The sequence below is a fragment of the Lepidochelys kempii genome, chromosome 6 (genome assembly GCF_965140265.1).
Source record: "Lepidochelys kempii isolate rLepKem1 chromosome 6, rLepKem1.hap2, whole genome shotgun sequence".
Lineage (NCBI taxonomy): Eukaryota > Metazoa > Chordata > Testudines > Cheloniidae > Lepidochelys > Lepidochelys kempii.
Window position 1 is genome coordinate 12440981 of NC_133261.1, and position 18347 is coordinate 12459327.

Here is an 18347-nt window from a genome sequence, read left to right on the forward strand (position 1 = left end):
ATCAAAAGGGGCTGAGAACAGCCCGCTAGACCGCCCCCTCAGTTGGAGCCCTGGTGCTAGCTCCTTCCTCCAGCCTCCAAATACACAGGGTCAGTCCTGTTTGGGGAGAGCAGCAATAGTAGGCATTTGAGATTGGCAGCCACCAGCCTCCAATGACTATGCTAAGGCCCTACCAAATTCACCATTCATTTTGATCAATTTCATGGCCAGAGGGTTTTTTAATTGGTCAATTTCACATTTTCAGATATTTACATCTGAAATTTCAGGGTGTTGTAACCATGGGGTCCCAACACAAAAAGGTACCTGGAGGTGGGTCTGATCTCTTCCCCCACCCTCCCAGAGGAGCTGTGCAGGTGAAGAGGAAGTCCTGTTCCTCCCCAGCCCAGCTGGGACACACAGCTAGGAGCCTCTACCTGGGGCACCCCAGCAGCTGCAGAAACCTCCGGTGCTGCTGCCCAGCCCCAGAGCTTCCTACAGCAGGAGGCGGCACATGGAGGTGGATCTGATCTCCCCCTGAGAGTGGCTGTGCAGGGGAAGGACAAGTCCTGTCTCTCCCCAGCCCAGCCAGGACTCACAACTAGGAGCCCCCAGCTGGGGCGCTCCCAGCAGAACAGGAGATATCAGATTTCATGAGGAAGGGCTTATTTCACGGTTCATGACATGTATTTCACAGCCACAAAATTGGTAAGGCCCTACCTATGGCCGACCTCATGTACTCTATGGTAGCAGGAATGGTAGGTGAACCCCATTGGTGACATCAGAACGGCCTTACAGCCAAAGCACCTTCACAACAAGAGGGATCGCTGCTAAAAAACCAGGCCCATAGCCAACACTTTGACAGACAGCTTTAAAGCAAGCCGAAGGTTCAAGATTTCATACCACTGCTCCGGAAGCCGGCTGCACTATCCATGCGTATTCTGGGCGGATGAGCCGTAAGCAGTTAATGGCAGCAAGATAGCAGTTCCCTTGTTTCTGAAGTCCACGGAGCGTCCGCACCTCCCTGCCCAGGCGCATGCCATATTCAAACATCACCGTCCCAGCTGGGGAAGAAGACGTGAACGTTTCAGCACACAGCAGAATTCTCTTTCCATTGAACTGACTCCTCTGGGAATTTGGCACTGGCTAGGCCAGAGAGACGGGCAACAGTGCTATACCTAGGAGAGCCCATGGCATCTGGACAGCTCCTCTGGGAGGATGGGGGAAGAGATCAGCATACATCATGGGGAGAACCACATAACAGACTGTGCGTGGACACGATCTACTAGTACAGCTATACCAGGCAAGGAGAGCACAGTGCCACGATACAAGGGACTAGCGATGTCTGGCAGCCTTACCCTTGCGATAGTTGTGACGGTAGATATGGAAAGCGTAGAGCAGCTCGTAGTAATTATGAGTCATCAGGTCTATGGCGCGAGCTCGAGACTCAATTATCCCCACAACCTAAGACACAGGAGACACAGGAGCTTTTCAGCCAGCTTCCACTACACCAGTACTCCCCCCTGGTCCGCGGTCGGTGAATTACCTCATTATGGAGGTTCACATAGGGGAACTCCACCAGGTCCTGCAGCTGGGAGCGCTCACAGAGAACCACCACCAGCTGGCGCAAACAGTCCAGCTGCCTAGGAAGAGACAAAGGCAAAGCTATTCTAATGAACTTGGATAGGCAGGCAGGCAAGATGCACATCTGCCAGCAGAGAGTTCACAAGCCACGAGAGGTTCAGACTCGTGATGGGGGGGTGAGGACTCCCCATCCCATTTGGGCCCCAGGAGGAAGGCCTGTGTTTGGCTTCAGGCCAAGCTTTTGGGAGGCGAAAGGGGGTGGTGGAGGAGATATTTGCAGGTGCCTTGGCTGGAAGCAGGGAGCCTGGACAGGGGAGCTGTTCTCTTCAAGCATCCTAGGGAACAGAGCTCCTCCTTCCTTCCTTGCCAGAAGGTGAGTGATTCAGGCAGAACCCCCACACTACTGAGTCCTGTACATATACTCCCCCTCAGGCTTATGAATCTGAATGGGGTGGGAAAGCCTCCCACTGACTGGCTGTCCAGTCTCTGCCCCTCTTGGTCCTGTGTTCTTCTCCTGCCAGGAAGGGGCTTCTCGGACATCGGACAGCCTGTTCGGACCTATTTAGCGTGGGCTTATTGGGAGTGTGTGTGGGGGTGTTCTCAAACTATTTTTGCTGGGAACCCCTTTGAAAATATTTCAGATTATGATGACCAGCCCCCGCCATCCCATGCCACCCAGCTCTGAAGGCAGCACCACCGTCAGCAACAGCACAGATGTAAGGGTGGTCATACCATGCCATGCCCACCCTTACTTCTGCACAGCTGCTGGTGGTGGCTCTGCCTTCAGAGCTGGGTGCCTGGCCAGCAGCTGCTGCTCTCCAGCCACCCAGCTCTGAAGACAATGCAGATGTAAGGGTGGCAATACCACAATCCCTCTATAATAGGCTTGCAACCCTCTTTTGGGCTGGGACCCCCAGTCTGAGAAACACTGGCTTATAGCATACCCAGGAATAAACCAGGTTTTGGCTTTCAGGGTGAGAAGGGGGTGTGGCAGCCAGACAGACCCTCGGGTTAACCACAGCCAGGGCACACATTTTTAAACACAACAGTGTCTACACTAAGTGCTTGGTGGGATTTAACTGTGTTAGGCAACCTGTTCACATGATTTAACTAACACTTTACTCACTCAGTGCAGGCAGTGACTTTGCTTGGGAACCCTGGGGATGTGACGGCCTGCAGCTGGGCAATGAGCCCCAGAGCAGGGGCATTTCCCACTGCAGGGGCTCTCCAAGGGCTCTATAAAAGCTGCTAGCTCCTGCACGCTTGCCACAGGTCTAGTGCTCGCTCCATGACACTCGTTGCTGCCGACCTGGACATCATCTTACTGGGTACAAGCAGTACCTAAAAAGCAGCTGGATGGATGGATAAACTGGGGCTATGGTTTCACTGGGGTATACAGACAAGCCTGGCTCCATAAAGCCCGTATTCAGGGTTCACGGTCTAGTTCCCATCTAGCACAGTGCCATGGTGAAAGGATCCAGATTTGAATTCAACAGGCATGAAGCATCCCAATCTGTTTCTTACACTGCACTGAACTAAGCACAAATATCACATCAGAGGGATGGTAATGTTCTGTACTAACAGCTTTCCAAATGGGTGAGAGGTTTCAAGACAGACGCTAAGTGCAGCCCACAGCTCAAACAGCAGAGCAGCAGAGTTGAAGGGCACAAGGATGTTACCTGCTGGAATCTGGATTCTGGGTTAAGGCCTCATACGCTTGGCTATTGTGCCCTAAATCCAAGTGATGTTTGAAAATGCACGTCCTCAAAGTAGCCTAAAACACCAGAGAGCGTAACTCAGTTCAGTCAATATTATCTGTACCAATGAAGATAAATTCTTGGTGCCAGCAATAGCTGCTGCATGGAAAAAACCCAATGTCTCAGCACAAAACAATTAATACCTACCTGGCTTCTCCAGTCATCAGCTGCTTCTGTGATTGCTAGCGTTGCTAACTGGATGACCAGTTCAGGTAAACCAATAATGTCCAGCAATCGCAGGACCTAGAGAGAAGACACACTCTGGTTTGGGATGTAGCGGTGTCTAAGAATGTGGAAAATTTTGTTTTCTTTACCATGAGAAAGTTCTTTCCACACTCACTGAATTCAGAAACAGCCAAAAAGATTTGACTGATGTTTTCAAAAAACACGTTCGTTTTCCAGCAGATGCCAAGAACAAAAGATTTCAAACCCAAAGAGGGATGTTTTGGTATGTTATAAACAGGGGGATTGAATCAAGGCACCGGTGTGTTTCACAGATAGGGACTTTTCTGCAGAATCCAACCCACTAACTGATCTACAACTAAAACTTCTCTCTCTCTCTGTTTATAAGCCCTTATGGTTTCAAAAATTCCCGAAGAACAAACCTGTAAATGCTCTCATTAGGGTGTGCAAACTGGAACAGCAGCAACGAAAGACACAGACTCCTCCATTCATCTCTATGGGCATTTGATAATTCAAATGTTAGCACAACTAACCATTTGATGGCTGATGATTCTAAAAGAGATGTAGCTAACACACTCACCAATCAATCCTGAGCTCCTGCTTACACCTCTCCAGATGCCAAAAGCACCAACTGTCCCCTACTCAGCTGCCATAACCTCCAACCTCCCTCCCATCCACATGGATAACTTATTTGTTCTGTGGTAGCATCCAGGAGCCTGAGTCATGGAACAGGCCCCGCAAGGCACTGTACAGACAAAACAAAGTCTCTGACCCACAACCACAATCTAAGTAGCTACCACAATGCAGTTAGGCACTCTCAACAGAATTCACAGATTAAGGCCAGAGACTCTCACCTAGCGATTTCTGCATCAAGTCCACAACTGTTTGAGCTAGAGTATATCATTCAGAAAGATACACCGAGTCTTGACAAAAGACAAGTAATAGAGAATCTATCACATCCCTAGGTCAGTTATTCCAAGAGTTAATCACCATCATTGTTAAACACTGTCATCTTATCCCTAGTCTGCATTTGTCTGGGTTCAGTTTCCACCCAATGGCTCCCATCCTGCTTCCGTCGGATGGACTAGAGCCCTCTGCCAGCAGAAGTCTCTTCCCCACGTAGATCAGCCTCCAAGAACCAAATCACCTCTCAGCCTTTTCTTGGATAATCTAAGCAGGCTGAGCTTCTGAAGTCTTCCTATAAGGCAGTTTCTCCAGGCCTCAAACCATTCTTACAGTTTACTGAAAGTTGAGGGCAGACTAATAAATTGCATTTAACATGAGACACACTACAAGAGATACTGTGCTGACTTCTTCACTTCCAGGTTTTAGCCAATAAAATCCTCATTTTGTATTTACCTAGCAGCAGCCAGAGATTGCGCCTGAGGGCCTTGCGGCAAAACCTACGTCTACCCTGTTGAGAGGCGAAACATGGCTCCAGTTCTAATGTTGTAGCCTTAATCGGAGAAGTCAGCTTAAATCCAAGTCTTTAGCATGGCTAGGAAAAGGCCTGCCACAAGAAGACAGGCTGCCTTGGCAGCGTCCGCGACCAAACTTTCACAGCAAGTGCCAAGTTGTTGTACTGTCATGGCAGCAATACCTTGTCATAATACTGCAGGCGAGGGGTGGAAGCCATTTCGCCATCCTCAGCTCGGATCAGCCTGTCCAAAAACTCCTCTTTTCCAACTTCGGACGCAGCCTGACAGAAACAGTCCAGAGCCTGGAAGAAAAATTAAACTGCTAAGTACGCCCTTTCTCAGGCAACTGACTCAATCCAGAATACAGGTGAACACGACAGCTTGGTTGTGTGCCAGGCTACGCAGGGTCACCACAGGCCAGTCCATTAGGCCCTAGCTAGCTATGTGTTTCCATAGGTGTCTCAAAGCCTCCCAGGTATTTAAAAACAATTTTCCCCTGCCCCTTCCCAGTCTGAAGGAGGAATAGCTCAACCCGGTTTGTACACTTGCTTGCTCATTTACACTTGTCTATACGAGTGAGTGGGTGGGTGTGAGAAAATCAGAGGGAAAGCTACGCTAAGAAAAGAGTTTTGCATTTCTTTCTGAGCAACACATCATCTAGCCCTAGGAACAGCATGTAACCAGAGGTCAGGTAAGTGTGACAGCGCAGATCCACACAGCCACCACTGAACCCCGTACATGAAGCAATGCTCCACTCTGGGAAGCAGTGAAGCTGTTTTGTACCTTGTGTCCCTCGCCCATAACAAGGTAACATCTTCCCATCAAGAAGCGACATGAGCCCACGTTCACGTGACACCAGGGCTGCAGCAGGCGAATGTATTCCTAAGAGACAAAGGGCATCCTTTGATCAGACACACAAAAGATTTAACATTCCCTTAACGGTGATTACGAACCAACACACCCCTGTGTTCCGGCAAGACAGTCCCTGTTTTACCAGAGAAAAACTGAGGATTTCAGCTTTGGATTCCTGCAACGCTACTTTAGTGGCACGCTGTAACTATAGTACTAAGGGCACCAGGGTGACTCCATGTTCTGCTGATCCTATTTCCAGATGTCATTTGCAAACGAGGAATCTTAATGGAAAGTGTGAGGTGTGTTACAAGCAGAGTGTGTAGCGAGAACTCTAGTTAACGGTACCTACGTGTTTCTGTTCCGAAGGGCCTTTTTCAGGTGCTTGTAACAGTCACACACCTTTTGGACAGATCTTCCGGGCTGGGAATCTCCACGGGAAAAATCCACGTGAACAAAAGTGGTTCCATGACTTTCAGCACAAAGGTGATGGGGAAACACACACACTTGCCATCAGTAAATGACCTAATCTGAACAGCTCCAGCTTCTCAGTGGGAGGTGACAGGAATTGGAAATTTAGCATTTGAACATGCCCCGCATCAGATGGGTGCCTCTGGAGTGTGGGATGAAAAGCCATTTTGATTTGGCTGAGTTAAAAGGGGTCAACAAATATTTGATACAAGCTCATTCCTAATAAGGGTTTAACAATCTCCCTCTGCCCCACCAGCACCATGTATGTCTATAGAACAACCCCTTGTCACATTCACTGTGCAGAAGGGCTTAGAATGAGGTATCTGGCACACAGCACACAGGTGGGTCAGAAGGAGCCCTACTTCAATGCACCCAGCACAGGGCCAGCTGTCTAGCACAGTATTCCCTACCCTTTTCAGGCTGGCAAGCCTTTCAGTCACAAATTTTCGCATTACATTTATTATAAAAGAGTAAAAAAACACATCAGCGATAGCGACAGGTCTATGTAATGTAATGTATTGGCGTGCATGTTTCAAGAGGTCGGCAGAGGACATTTGACCTTGAGGGGTCAGGGTGTGCGGCAAGTGAGGGAACCAGATTGTATAACAATCTAAAGCAAAGACTAAGTCTCCTGGCCTTCCCCCCACAACTTGCTTTGTGGGTCCCCTGGGGCTCATGATCCACAAGTTGAGAAACACTCTTTTAGCAAACAGTGCTAAGTCTCTCTCTTTCCTATTTCTCCTTTTCACAAGACAAGATTACATTTTAAAACTGTGCTGAAAGAATGTACATTTGAGGCAAAGGTAAGGGGATGCTGGGAAACTTCGCTCTGAACCCTTGTGCATAAGCATCGAAAGAATGTAGCTACATTGTCACTTATGTTCTACCTACCTATGGTACTTACCCTGCCCCCACTATTCTAGTATCAGACTGTTCCACATCTAATGTTCCAGATGGGAACAGAGGCAAAGATACACTAAGGGTCTTGAACCTACATCTCCCAAGTCCAAACTAGCCCCCTAACCACTAAGCCATCCTTCCTGTCTACACATTGGTCCCACAGCACCCATCCCTCATTCAGTGGAGTCAGGGAATCTGTCTCTTATTTTGGGTAACAGTCTATTTGTGATCACCAGGATGTAAATCTGGAGTAAATTCATTGAGGTTGCTCCAAATTTACATCCATATAAACCAAGATTACATGTAGGCCTTCGGTGGATGGAGTAGAAGGTTGCAGGGGGGAGGGACAGTCCACTTAAACAGTGGACAAAAATAAAAGTTGAACATCTTCCTGCTGCCCTTCCTGGGACATGAATAAGGTAGCAGCCCTGCAGGAAAAGAGTGTGTGTGATCATGCAATCAAAGACCATACCATAACACACATACAAGGAGGCAGAAATCAGGTGGCACAAAGAACCTTGCCATTTCCTGAACTGAATGCTTTGCAATTCTGACATTCTTTTAGAAAGTTTGAATATATGGGTTTTTGTACATAAACTGCAGCAGACCAATCCCTGCCCCAGGTGCAACCTATTTTGTACACACACTGCAACACGCTGATCCCCGTCCCCAGAAATAATCCATTTCGGGGACAAAGAGCCTGTTTATGTCCTACTAAAATGTACAAGAGAAAATGTGTGGCATGAATAATTCAGTAGCAATTGACCTTCAAACTCACTACACTAACATTTTCCATCAGTGTGCAGTGAAAGAAACATGCTGTTTTTCAGTGTAGAAGAGTAAAAAAATTCAGAGTTATAGCACCAAAAACTGAAAAGAAAAAAAATCCCTTTGGCTAAAGAGCATGAAGTTATAGTTCAGAAGATAAATCTGAAAACTGAGTAATGCACAGAAACACGCCTGGAAATAGTAGCTCATATTGAAAACAGTTTCTCATTCACATTGCTACCAAACCGATGAGAGAGGCAGGTGGTGGAAAGTTTGTTTATCTGACATATTCTGGATGCTGTGTTTGGCTAATGGGTGTGCTCAGTACATCGCTCCCTGACTGAAATTTCAGTTCTCCAAATGGGCTCACAGAAGTAGGCTATGCCTGCTCTTAAAGTTAACCTGTTTACATTGTTGCATTACAGACAATAGTGAGCCTCATGATGTAATACCTAACAGGTGCCTGGAGATTCAGATTCCTGAGTTTTAGTCACACCGCTGCAGTGTCACTTGATCAGGCTCCAGAAAAGGGAAAATGCTACACACCTACAGCATCTCACCTTAGAATGGGACCTGAGACGCAGAACTCCCCACCAACAAACTTTACAAATACAGCCTAAGGCCTCCTTTCTGGGCTCTGCTGAAAATAACTAAAGTATTAAACTTTTGTGCACATCAACTTCAAATACTTCCTGCACAGTCTGTGCTGTATAATACAATTTATTGACATTTATCAAGGAGCTACTCCCAAATGTCACTAAATTCTTAACCTCTGGCTGTCTCTTATGAGTGGTGGAAGAATGTAGAAGATGTTTAATTTTTTTTAATATTATATGTGCCACCTGTTTGATTGTTACTGTGTTTCCCCCATGGTTACCAGGTGTTAATTCCAGCAGGAGCGGACAAACATTTTTCAGAGCCCTCCAAGTACTTATACTTAAAAGAACAATGCAGGTATCAATCCCTTTGACTTACTTCTGTGGTTGGTCCTAGAGGGGACATCCCAGCCAAGATTTCATCCCAGGGCAGGTGAAGGCAAGAAGGCTGTAAGCTGAAAGGGGTGAAAGGTGCTAGCCCTGAACTGTGACAGCTTGGTCTTCAGATGCAAGAGGGACTGAGAGAACATCCATGTGAAACCTTCCTTAATATACTTCCATATTAGGTTTTCTCAACCCCCACTAAGCCTGTCAGGTTTTCTTACCCTATCTGGTTACAAAGAGGCTCTGTGATATGCAAGCCAGTTTCTGGTATCTAGTTGTTCTCTCCCCCCACAGGATCTTTGCTGGTTGCAAGAGTAAGCGGATCAGACACCTTGTTAGAGAGAGAAAACCATTCGCCATGTGTTGAGAATGCTTACCTGTAGCTGGGTGTACTGACAACTGCCCATCAAACATTCTGGGAAGAGGAAGCCAGGATTACTGGGCCATCTGAATATTAGATAAGGAACGGGGCAATTCGTTCATTGTCAGGGAAGAACTTCAAGAACAGGCTTGAAATGTGAAAGCCTCCAGTGCTCAGAGTTCACATAAGTCATTGTTCTGTAACAGGGTTTTCCCATCTTAGACAAAACGGGTAGTCCACCTAAGTCCATCATCTCAGAGAACACCCTCACACCTCCATCATGCATCTAAGCCAAATGTTTCAAACCTGGGGGCCTAAGGTTAAGGGTTTAGAACCCATGTGTGAGCACCGAAAAGGTGGCCTGATTTTGAGAAGTTCTGAACACTCACAAATCCTACTGAAGAGGACTGGAATCAGGTCACTCTTACTTAGAGGTCTAAATATGGATTCAGGAGCCCAGAATTGAAGCTTTGGCCTCATTAATTGTGAGACACTAGACATGCTCTCCAGGGAGACGTGTGTCTATTTCCAGCTTCAGGGTACTGAGCAACATTCAGTTACAGACACACCCTCACTCTGGCTTAATAATTCAAGGATACAAGAGTGGCAGGAGATCAGCAGCAATTGCAGTAATCAGATGAGGCCAGTTCAAACTAGTTTCACTCAGAGAGGTATTAGGCTGGGAGAAGAGGTGAGATATTATGTGTTTTCTGGCCACTTCCTGAAAAAATAATTCCACAATCGTCTGAGGGCTGGACACTTTAAAAGACAAATGAAAAAAGGGTTGACAAACTACATACACACAGCTTAGTAGACATAAGCTCTTCCTAGCCAAATCTGTATACTGTGCTCATCACAAGGGGTCCACAGGCTACTTATACACCCAGCGTTTAATACTCTAAGTGGTACGTGTAACTCTGGGGGTACACAGAGGTCTTCCAGGGAGTACATCAACTCATCTTGATATCTGCCTAGTTTTAGCACAGGCTACATAAAAGCATTAGCGAAATCAGTGCAAACTAAAATTTCACACAGACAATGACTTGTTTATACTGCTCTATATGCTATACACTGAAATATAAGTACAATATTTATATTCCAATCAGTTTAATTTATAATTATATGGTTAAAAACGAGAAAGTGGGCAATTTGTCAGTAACAGTGTGGCTAAGACACTTTTGTACTTTTATGTCAGATTTTGTAAGCAAGTATTTAGATGAAACTTGGGGATACACAAGACAAACCAGACTCCTGAAAGGGGTACAATAGTCTGGAAAGGTTGAGAACCACTGCTCTAACACACTGAACCAATGTTTCTGGATTACTCTTTAATATCTCATGGATTCAGACTTCAAGGTCAGATGGGACCATCATGATCATCTAGTCTGACCTACTACACATCACAGGCCACAGAACCTCCCTACCCTCTCCCGTAATAGTCCCATAACCTCTGGCTGAGCTGTTGAAGTCCTCAAATCATGATTTAAAGACTTCAAGTTACGGAAAATCCACCATTTACTCTAGTTCAAACCAAACAAGAGAGCTCCTCCTCCTGTTGCTGGGATCCAGGAGTCCATAAGCTCAAGTTTCATTTCTACGGTCTGGCATTCTGTGCCCTCCAACTGAGCAAGGCTTCCCTTTCTACTTAAAGGTTAGACCAGCTGGAAATAGAACCCAGGTTTCCAATACGGCAGACCCAAAGCTTAGCCATTTGTGCGTCAGGCTCCTTCTGATGGACAGTGTGGCTAATACAGAGCTATGCTGTCTGCAAAACGGGGTTATTCAAGCACAGTGTTTCAGTGTTATGCATCTTCCTCTAGACAAGAGGCTAGACCACATGTATGATGGGATAACATGATTTTGGCAATTAATTGATCTTTAACCATTCATGGTAAATAGGCCCAATGGCATGTGATGGGATGTTAGATGGGGTGGGAACTGAGTTACTACAGAGAATTCTTTCCTGGGTATCTGGCTGGTGAATCTTGCCCACATGCTCAGGGTTTAGCTGATGGCCATAATCGGGGTCGGGAAGAAATTTTTCCTCCAGGGCAAACTGGAAGAGGCGCTGGGGGTTTTTCGCCTTCCTCTGTAGCATGGGGCACAGGTCACTTGCTGGCGGATTCTGTGCACCTTGACGTCTTTAAACCATGATTTGAGGACTTCAATAGCTCAGACATAGGTGAGAGGTTTTTCGCAGGAGTGGGTGGGTGAGATTCTGTGGCCTGCATTGTGCAGGTCAGACTAGATGATCATAATCGTCCCTTCTGACCTTAATATCTATGAATCTACTCCTGCTGCCAGTTATTGTAGTTAGCCATGTGGCTTGAGTGGCAGAGGTAGAATGGTTGAACCCTCCCGATATGGAAGGGGCTTTACAAACACACAAACCATTTCTCATTTTCTAAAAACGTAGGAAATTACATACAAAAAATACATTAAGAGCCTTATCTAGGTCACAAAGTCACAGGAAATGCTTGAGTGGAGACTGGCTTTACTTTAGCCACATAATTTTTGTGGACCACAAGAGAGTGGGTGATGAACATATCGAAAGATAAGCCCCTTGAAACTGGGCCCCAAGAACTTGGCCCCCCAAAAATCACTAGTCATGTCTGAAAGTATGGGCTTAAAGTCAGAATTAAGAGCTGAAGACCTTGTAGCACATCTCTTACCTAGTTTATGTGGTGTTAAGGCTGAGGTGTCTGTTAACTCCAGTACAGATAAGTGCTGCAGGTTGGATTCCCTAGGGGAGAAAAATCTAGCTATAAAGAGAGACGAGCACATCCTGTGTTACACATTCCAGCACTGTCCACATGGAACCCAACTGGTCACTGAAATGACCGGGGTGTGAAACCCTGCCACTGCACAGCAAAGACAGACTCAGTACCCAAGGGAAAGTCAGAAATCCAAAATGCTTTGGATATTTTCAGTGTCCATTCACAATGCAGCTGGAAAGAGAAACGATCATTTACAGTTGTCAAAGCTACTCTGCATCAGTCCAGATTCTCAAATTTGACTGCTCCAGACCAACAGATGGAAAGAGCAACTCACTTTTCAATGAGTTTTTATTGAACAGTAAAAACCCAATCACTGACCATTACACCAAAATTACAGTACAAAAATATAACAAGTTGGGAATTGGGACAGGAAGAGAACAAATCAAAGGTGGGAGGGAAAAATCAAACTATTTTGTCAGTGTTTCATATGTATCTAGACACTTGGTATTTCACAAAGTTTTACTTATCAAACCTAAATAGCTGCCTAAAAGCAGCTTCCAACAAGTCTCACAGGACTTATCTGTACAGTGTCGGGATGGGAGGGGGGAAGCTTTTGTTTGTCTCTTTGTAGAATTCCTAAAAAGAAGCTTCCAGTCCATCCACCCAGGAAGAACCATCTCTGACATAACATGGAAGCACTTCAGCTGCGGGGCACGAATCTTTCAGTGAGAACAGAAGTAACGGAACATTAACAATGAAGTGACCCTCCTCGTCCCTGCAAGAAGAAAGTTAGACCAAGGATCTGAGTTGACCATAGTCTCTTAGACTTACAATTAAGACTCTCTTATCACCCAAAGAGAGGTATTTTCTTTAAGATTCTTAGAATTAGAACCCAAGATGATGTCTCATCTGTTCAAAGGGCATTTCAGACATCTCAAAGGATTTATATGAAACCTATCAATCCACTTTGACTAGAGAGATTGGGAACACAAGCACTTACAACGTGTCGACTGGAACATCCGATGCCAAGCACTGACTCGCCCATCTGATCAGGTAATAAGACAACAGCAAAGGAGAGGTGCGATGCAGCAGCTCCTGCTGAGACTGGAACAGCTGGCCCCCTCCCAGAATCATCTGTAAGGAGACCAAAGCAGCTAGCATTGTAACTGAGGCCAGGGATAGCCAACTGCTTCAGCTGAGACAAAACAAAAGTGACATTACAAAGAGTGTCAAAGGTCAGCATGGGGCCCAGCCTTGCTAGCCATTACTGGTCACGTAGCGTATGCTAAACGGAAACAGGACATTTGCATTCCAAAACATTAAACAGACCGGCACCAAAACAACAAAAGCTGCATATTCATTTTGTTTCATTACTTCAGTGCAAGCTGGTATGCAGCTCAGTCCTTACCCAGGGCCTGGGCCACACAGTGACAGCTTAACACAGAGGTAAGGCTACAAAGATCTGAAGGGCATGAAGTGCAAAGGGGGGAGAGGAGCTGTTCCAAGTTCCACAAGGGGACAGATGATAAAATTTTCTGTTAATTATGAAAGGGAAATTTGAGGCTGAAATTGGTCTTGTTACAGAGGCAGCACCTCTCAGGCTCCCAATAAAACTACATGCAAGTTTTTATTGGTATATTTCAGTTGGGGAGGGGGGGGGGTTAAAAATAGTTACATCTGTAAGAGCCCTACAGTAGGCAGTGTGAAGGTGCCTTATATGGATATAGTTATTCCCCTTCCTATATGTTCATAGCTATACCAGTGTAATGCTCCTTTATACTGACATGAGATAGACAGTTTTCTTCATCAAATCGTCACTGAACCAATTTTAGACTTGGTTTTAATAAGTCTGGCAAGCTGGTCACAGGAATCAATCTTGGACTAAGCGTTCACAAGTTGATTCAGGTTAAATTAAATGGAATGATGATCAAAACCAGGTTGTCAACCCTGGCTTTTGATTTCAAAAGGGCAGACTTTGGGAAATGAAGGGGATTAGTTAAAGAAGTCAGCTGGACTGGATAGATCAAAGACTTACATGTGGAGGTGGTTTGGAATGTCTTTAAATGAACTATACAAAAATTATCTGCAATTTGCATCACAAGCAAGGGGCAAAACCTTGTAGTGAAGCCCTCCAGACCCAGCTGGATGAATAACCACCTTCACGGTTTTTAAGAGTAGGCCAACAGCCTACAGGGAATGGAAAACGAGACTGATCAGCAAAGAAAGCTACATCATAGAGGTTAGAAAATGTAGAAATGAAGGTACGAATTGCTACCTATCAAGCTAAATTAGCTCTTGCCAAGGAAATTAAGATACATAAGATGTCTTAATTATATAAAAAGAATAAGGAAGGATAAATTTTGGCCACTGTGCAGCGTGGATGAGGAGATTAAAGGTAATCTAGGCATGGCCCAAAATCTACAATGAATACTTTGCCTTGGTTTTCAGTAAGGGGGATAATGTGAAACATGGGCATGAAGGCAGGATGGCTGATAGAGATGGCCACAGTTGAGGTGGAAGAAAAATGTAAAGAGCTCAATGTGCTCAAATAAGGGCAACTGGATAATTTCCATCCCAGAATACTAGAAGAATGGCACATAAAAAAGAAGCTTACAAGAAGTGGAAGATTGGACAAATGACCAGGGAAGAGTATAAAAATGTTGCTCGGGCATGTAGGAATGAAATCAGGAGGGTCAAATCGCACCTGGAGCTGCAGCTAGCAAGAGATGTTAAGAGTAACAAGAAGGGTTTCTTCAGGTATGTTGGCAACAAGAAGAAAGCCAAGGAAAGTGTGGGCCCCTTACTGAATGAGGGAGGCAACCTAGTGACAAAGGATGTGGAAAAAGCTAATGTACTCAATGCTTTTTTTGCCTCTGTCTTCACAAACAAGGTCAGCTCCCAGACTGCTGCGCTGGGCAACACAGCATGGGGAGTAGGTGGCCAGCCCCCTGTGGAGAAAGAAGTGGTTAGGGACTATTTAGAAAAGCTGGACGTGCACAAGTCCATGGGGCTAGATGCGTTGCATCCGAGAGTGCTAAAGGAGTTGGCGGCTGTGATTGCAGAGCCATTGGCCATTATCTTTGAAAACTCGTGGCGATTGGGGGAAGTCCCAGATGACTGGAAAAAGGCTAATGTAGTGCCCATCTTTAAAAAAGGGAAGAAGGAGGATCCTGGGAACTACAGGCCAGTCAGCCTCACCTCAGTCCCTGGAAAAATCATGGAGCAGGTCCTCAAGGAATCAAATCCTGAAGCACTTACACGAAAGGAAAGTGATCAGCAACAGTCAGCATGGATTCACTAAGGGAAGGTCATGCCTGACTAATCTAATCGCCTTCTATGATGAGATTACTGGTTCTGTGGATGAAGGGAAAGCAGTGGATGTATTGTTTCTTGACTTTAGCAAAGCTTTTGACACTGTCTCCCACAGTATTCTTGTCAGCAAGTTAAAGTATGGGCTGGATGAATGCACTATAAGGTGGGTAGAAAGTTGGCTAGATTGTCGGGTTCAACGGGTAGTGATCAATGGCTCCATGTCTAGATGGCAGCCGGTATCAAGTGGAGTGCCCCAAGGGTCGGTCCTGGGGCCGGTTTTGTTCAATATCTTCATAAATGATCTGGAGGATGGTGTGGATTGCACTCAGCAAATTTGCGGATGATACTAAACTAGGAGGAGTGGTAGATACGGTGGCAGGTAGGGATAGGATACAGAGGGACCTAGACAAATTGGAGGATTGGGCCAAAAGAAATCTGATGAGGTTCAACAAGGATAAGTGCAGGGTCCTGCACTTAGAATGGAAGCATCCAATGCACCGCTACAGACTAGGGACCGAATGGCTAGGCAGCAGTTTTGCAGAAAAGGACCTAGGGGTGACAGTGGACGAGAAGCTGGATACGAGTCAACAGTGTGCCCTAGTTGCATGGCATTTTGGGATGTATAAGTAGGTGCATAGCCAGCAGATCGAGGGATGTGATCATTCCCTGCTATTCGACATTGGTGAGGCCTCATCTGGAGTACTATGTCCAGTTTTGGGCCCCACACTACAAGAAGGATGTGGAAAAATTGGAGAGAGTCCAGCATAGGGCAACAAAAATGATTAGGGGTCTGGAACACATGACTTACGAGGAGAGGCTGAGGGAACTGGGATTGTTTAGTCTGCAGAAGAGAAGAATGAGGGGGGATTTGATAGCTGCTTTCAACTACCTGAGAGGTGGTTCCAAAGAGGATGGTTCCAGACTATTTTCAGTGGTAGAAGATGACAGGACAAGGAGTAATGGTCTCAAGTTGCAGTGGGGGAGGTTTAGGTTGATATTAGGAAAAACTTTTTCACTAGGAGGATGGTGAAACCCTGGAATGCGTTACCTAGGGAGGTGGTAGAATCTCCTTCCTTAGAAGTTTTTAAGGTCAGGCCTGACAAAGCCCTGGCTGGGATGATTTAATTGGGGATTGGTCCTGCTTTGAGCAGGGGGTTGGACTAGATGACCTCCTGAGGTCCCTTCCAACCCTGATATTCTATGATTCTATGACATGATACTGCTAGTCTGGTAGCAAGGATTTGTAATACATCCATCTAGTTGGGGGTAGTACCATATGACTGGATGATCTGTAACATTGTACCTCTATTATGAAAGGGAACAATTGATCCAGGCAATTACAGCCTGTTAGTCTGAGCGTAGAATACAAAACTTTAGAACAAATTGCAAAGGAATGAATAATGAAATTTATGGAGGTAAACCGAAAAGGAGACGTACTGCAACACAGGTAGATTGTGCCACACTAACCTGATTTCTTTCTTTGAGAAAATAACTGATGTTTTAGAGAACAGAAAAGCAGAAGATCTAATGTACTTACACTTCAGTAAGGCATTTGAGTCAGCATCATATAGGAAATTATTAGTTAACTTAGAGAAGACAGGAATTAGTACAAGAACTGTAAGAAGAATAAAGAACTAGGTAAAGCAGTGGTTTTCAAACTGGGGTATGCGTATCCCTAAGGGTACACGAGTTCTCATCATGGGGTACACGTGAAAAATCATGTGATGGCAGACAACTTGGCAATCTAACCATAAATATATTATGAACCTATTTCAGATGGGGGTACATTGTAGATTACATTATTTGGAAAGGGTTACGCAGTCTAAAAAGTCTGAAAACCACCGAGCTAAAGGGAGAAAGGCAACAGGTTGTGTTGAAAGATGAACTATCGGACTGAAGGGAGGTTACTAGTGGAGTTCCTCAAGGATCCATCATGGGGCCAGACTTTATTGAATATTTTTATTAATGACTTTGGCACAAAAAGTTGATGTGTGCTAATGAAATTTGCTGATGATACAAAGCTGGGAAGCATCAACAATACGGGGGAGGACTAGAATATTATACAGGAAGATCTGGATGACCTTGAAGATTGAAGCAAGAGAGATGGGATGAAATGCAAAAGTATAAAGTGTAAGGTCATGCACTTAAGATCTAATAATAATTTCTGCTACAAGCTGGGGGCTCATCAGTTGGAAGTGACAAAGGAGGAGAGACCCCTAGGTGCATTGGTCAATCACAGGATGACTATGAGTAGGGCCCTACAAAATTCCTGGTCCATTTTGGTCAATTTCACGGTCATGCAATTTTAAAAATAGTTAATTTCACAGTTTCAGATGTTTACTTTTGAAATTTCATGGTGTTGTAACAGTGGGGGTCCTGATCCAAAAGGAGACCAGGCGGGGACACAACCCCCCCACGGGATTTCCACCCTCACTTCGGCGCTGATGCTGGCAGGGATGCTGCCTTCAGAGCTGGGTGAACAGAGAGCAGCAGCTGTTAGCCTGGTGCCCAGCTCTAAAGCTAGAGATGACGACGGTTGGGGTTTTTTCCACCTTCCTCTGCAGTGTGGGGTGCGGGTCATTTGCCAAGATTATCTGGGTGTATCTCTATCATTTCCCTGCCATTGTGCGGGCCTCTGGGTGCATCTCGGTCCCTCCAATTCTTTGCCTGTGTCAACTAATAGCCTAGTCTCCTGAGGGCTGTAATATTTGGGTCTCATGTTGGTTGTTGGGTTTAGTGCCCAGGCGCTCGGTGGTTGTTGGTGATTTGTGATACAGAGGAAGTCAGACTAGATGATTTTGGGGAACCTTCTGGCCTTAAACACTATGATATAACTACATCCACATGTACTGCTTTAGCTATCCCGACCTGGCTGAAGTGGTACAGCTTTCCAGTGCAGAAAAGGCCTTACTCTTCAGCCTGCTCAGTTCAGTCTCTTCCACTGTGATGGAGAGCTGGGGAATAAATGCAAAGAGAGGGGAACCTGCAGGTGGTGCTGTTCGGGAACAAAGCACTGAAAATGCTGCTCCCCTACACAAAGAAAGGGATTTGCTTGCTGCTGCCCTAGCGCA

The 18347-nt window shown here is 45.7% G+C and overlaps 1 protein-coding gene across 3 annotated transcripts in view; it reads right to left on the reverse strand.

Moving 5' to 3' along the window:
- NUP160 (nucleoporin 160) overlaps positions 1-18347 on the reverse strand; it is a 57052-nt gene that overhangs the window by 12564 nt on the left and 26141 nt on the right. For all 3 annotated transcript variants that reach the window (XM_073346698.1, XM_073346699.1, XM_073346696.1), the window contains exons 18-28: positions 12965-13098; positions 11920-11990; positions 9847-10006; positions 9264-9333; positions 5702-5800; positions 5101-5220; positions 3465-3560; positions 3240-3334; positions 1523-1619; positions 1335-1440; positions 880-1040 (exon numbers count right to left, since the gene is read on the reverse strand). In XM_073346698.1, coding sequence (XP_073202799.1) covers positions 880-1040; positions 1335-1440; positions 1523-1619; positions 3240-3334; positions 3465-3560; positions 5101-5220; positions 5702-5800; positions 9264-9333; positions 9847-10006; positions 11920-11990; positions 12965-13098 — 1209 coding nt within the window. The remainder of the gene's footprint in view (positions 1-879; positions 1041-1334; positions 1441-1522; positions 1620-3239; positions 3335-3464; positions 3561-5100; positions 5221-5701; positions 5801-9263; positions 9334-9846; positions 10007-11919; positions 11991-12964; positions 13099-18347) is intronic.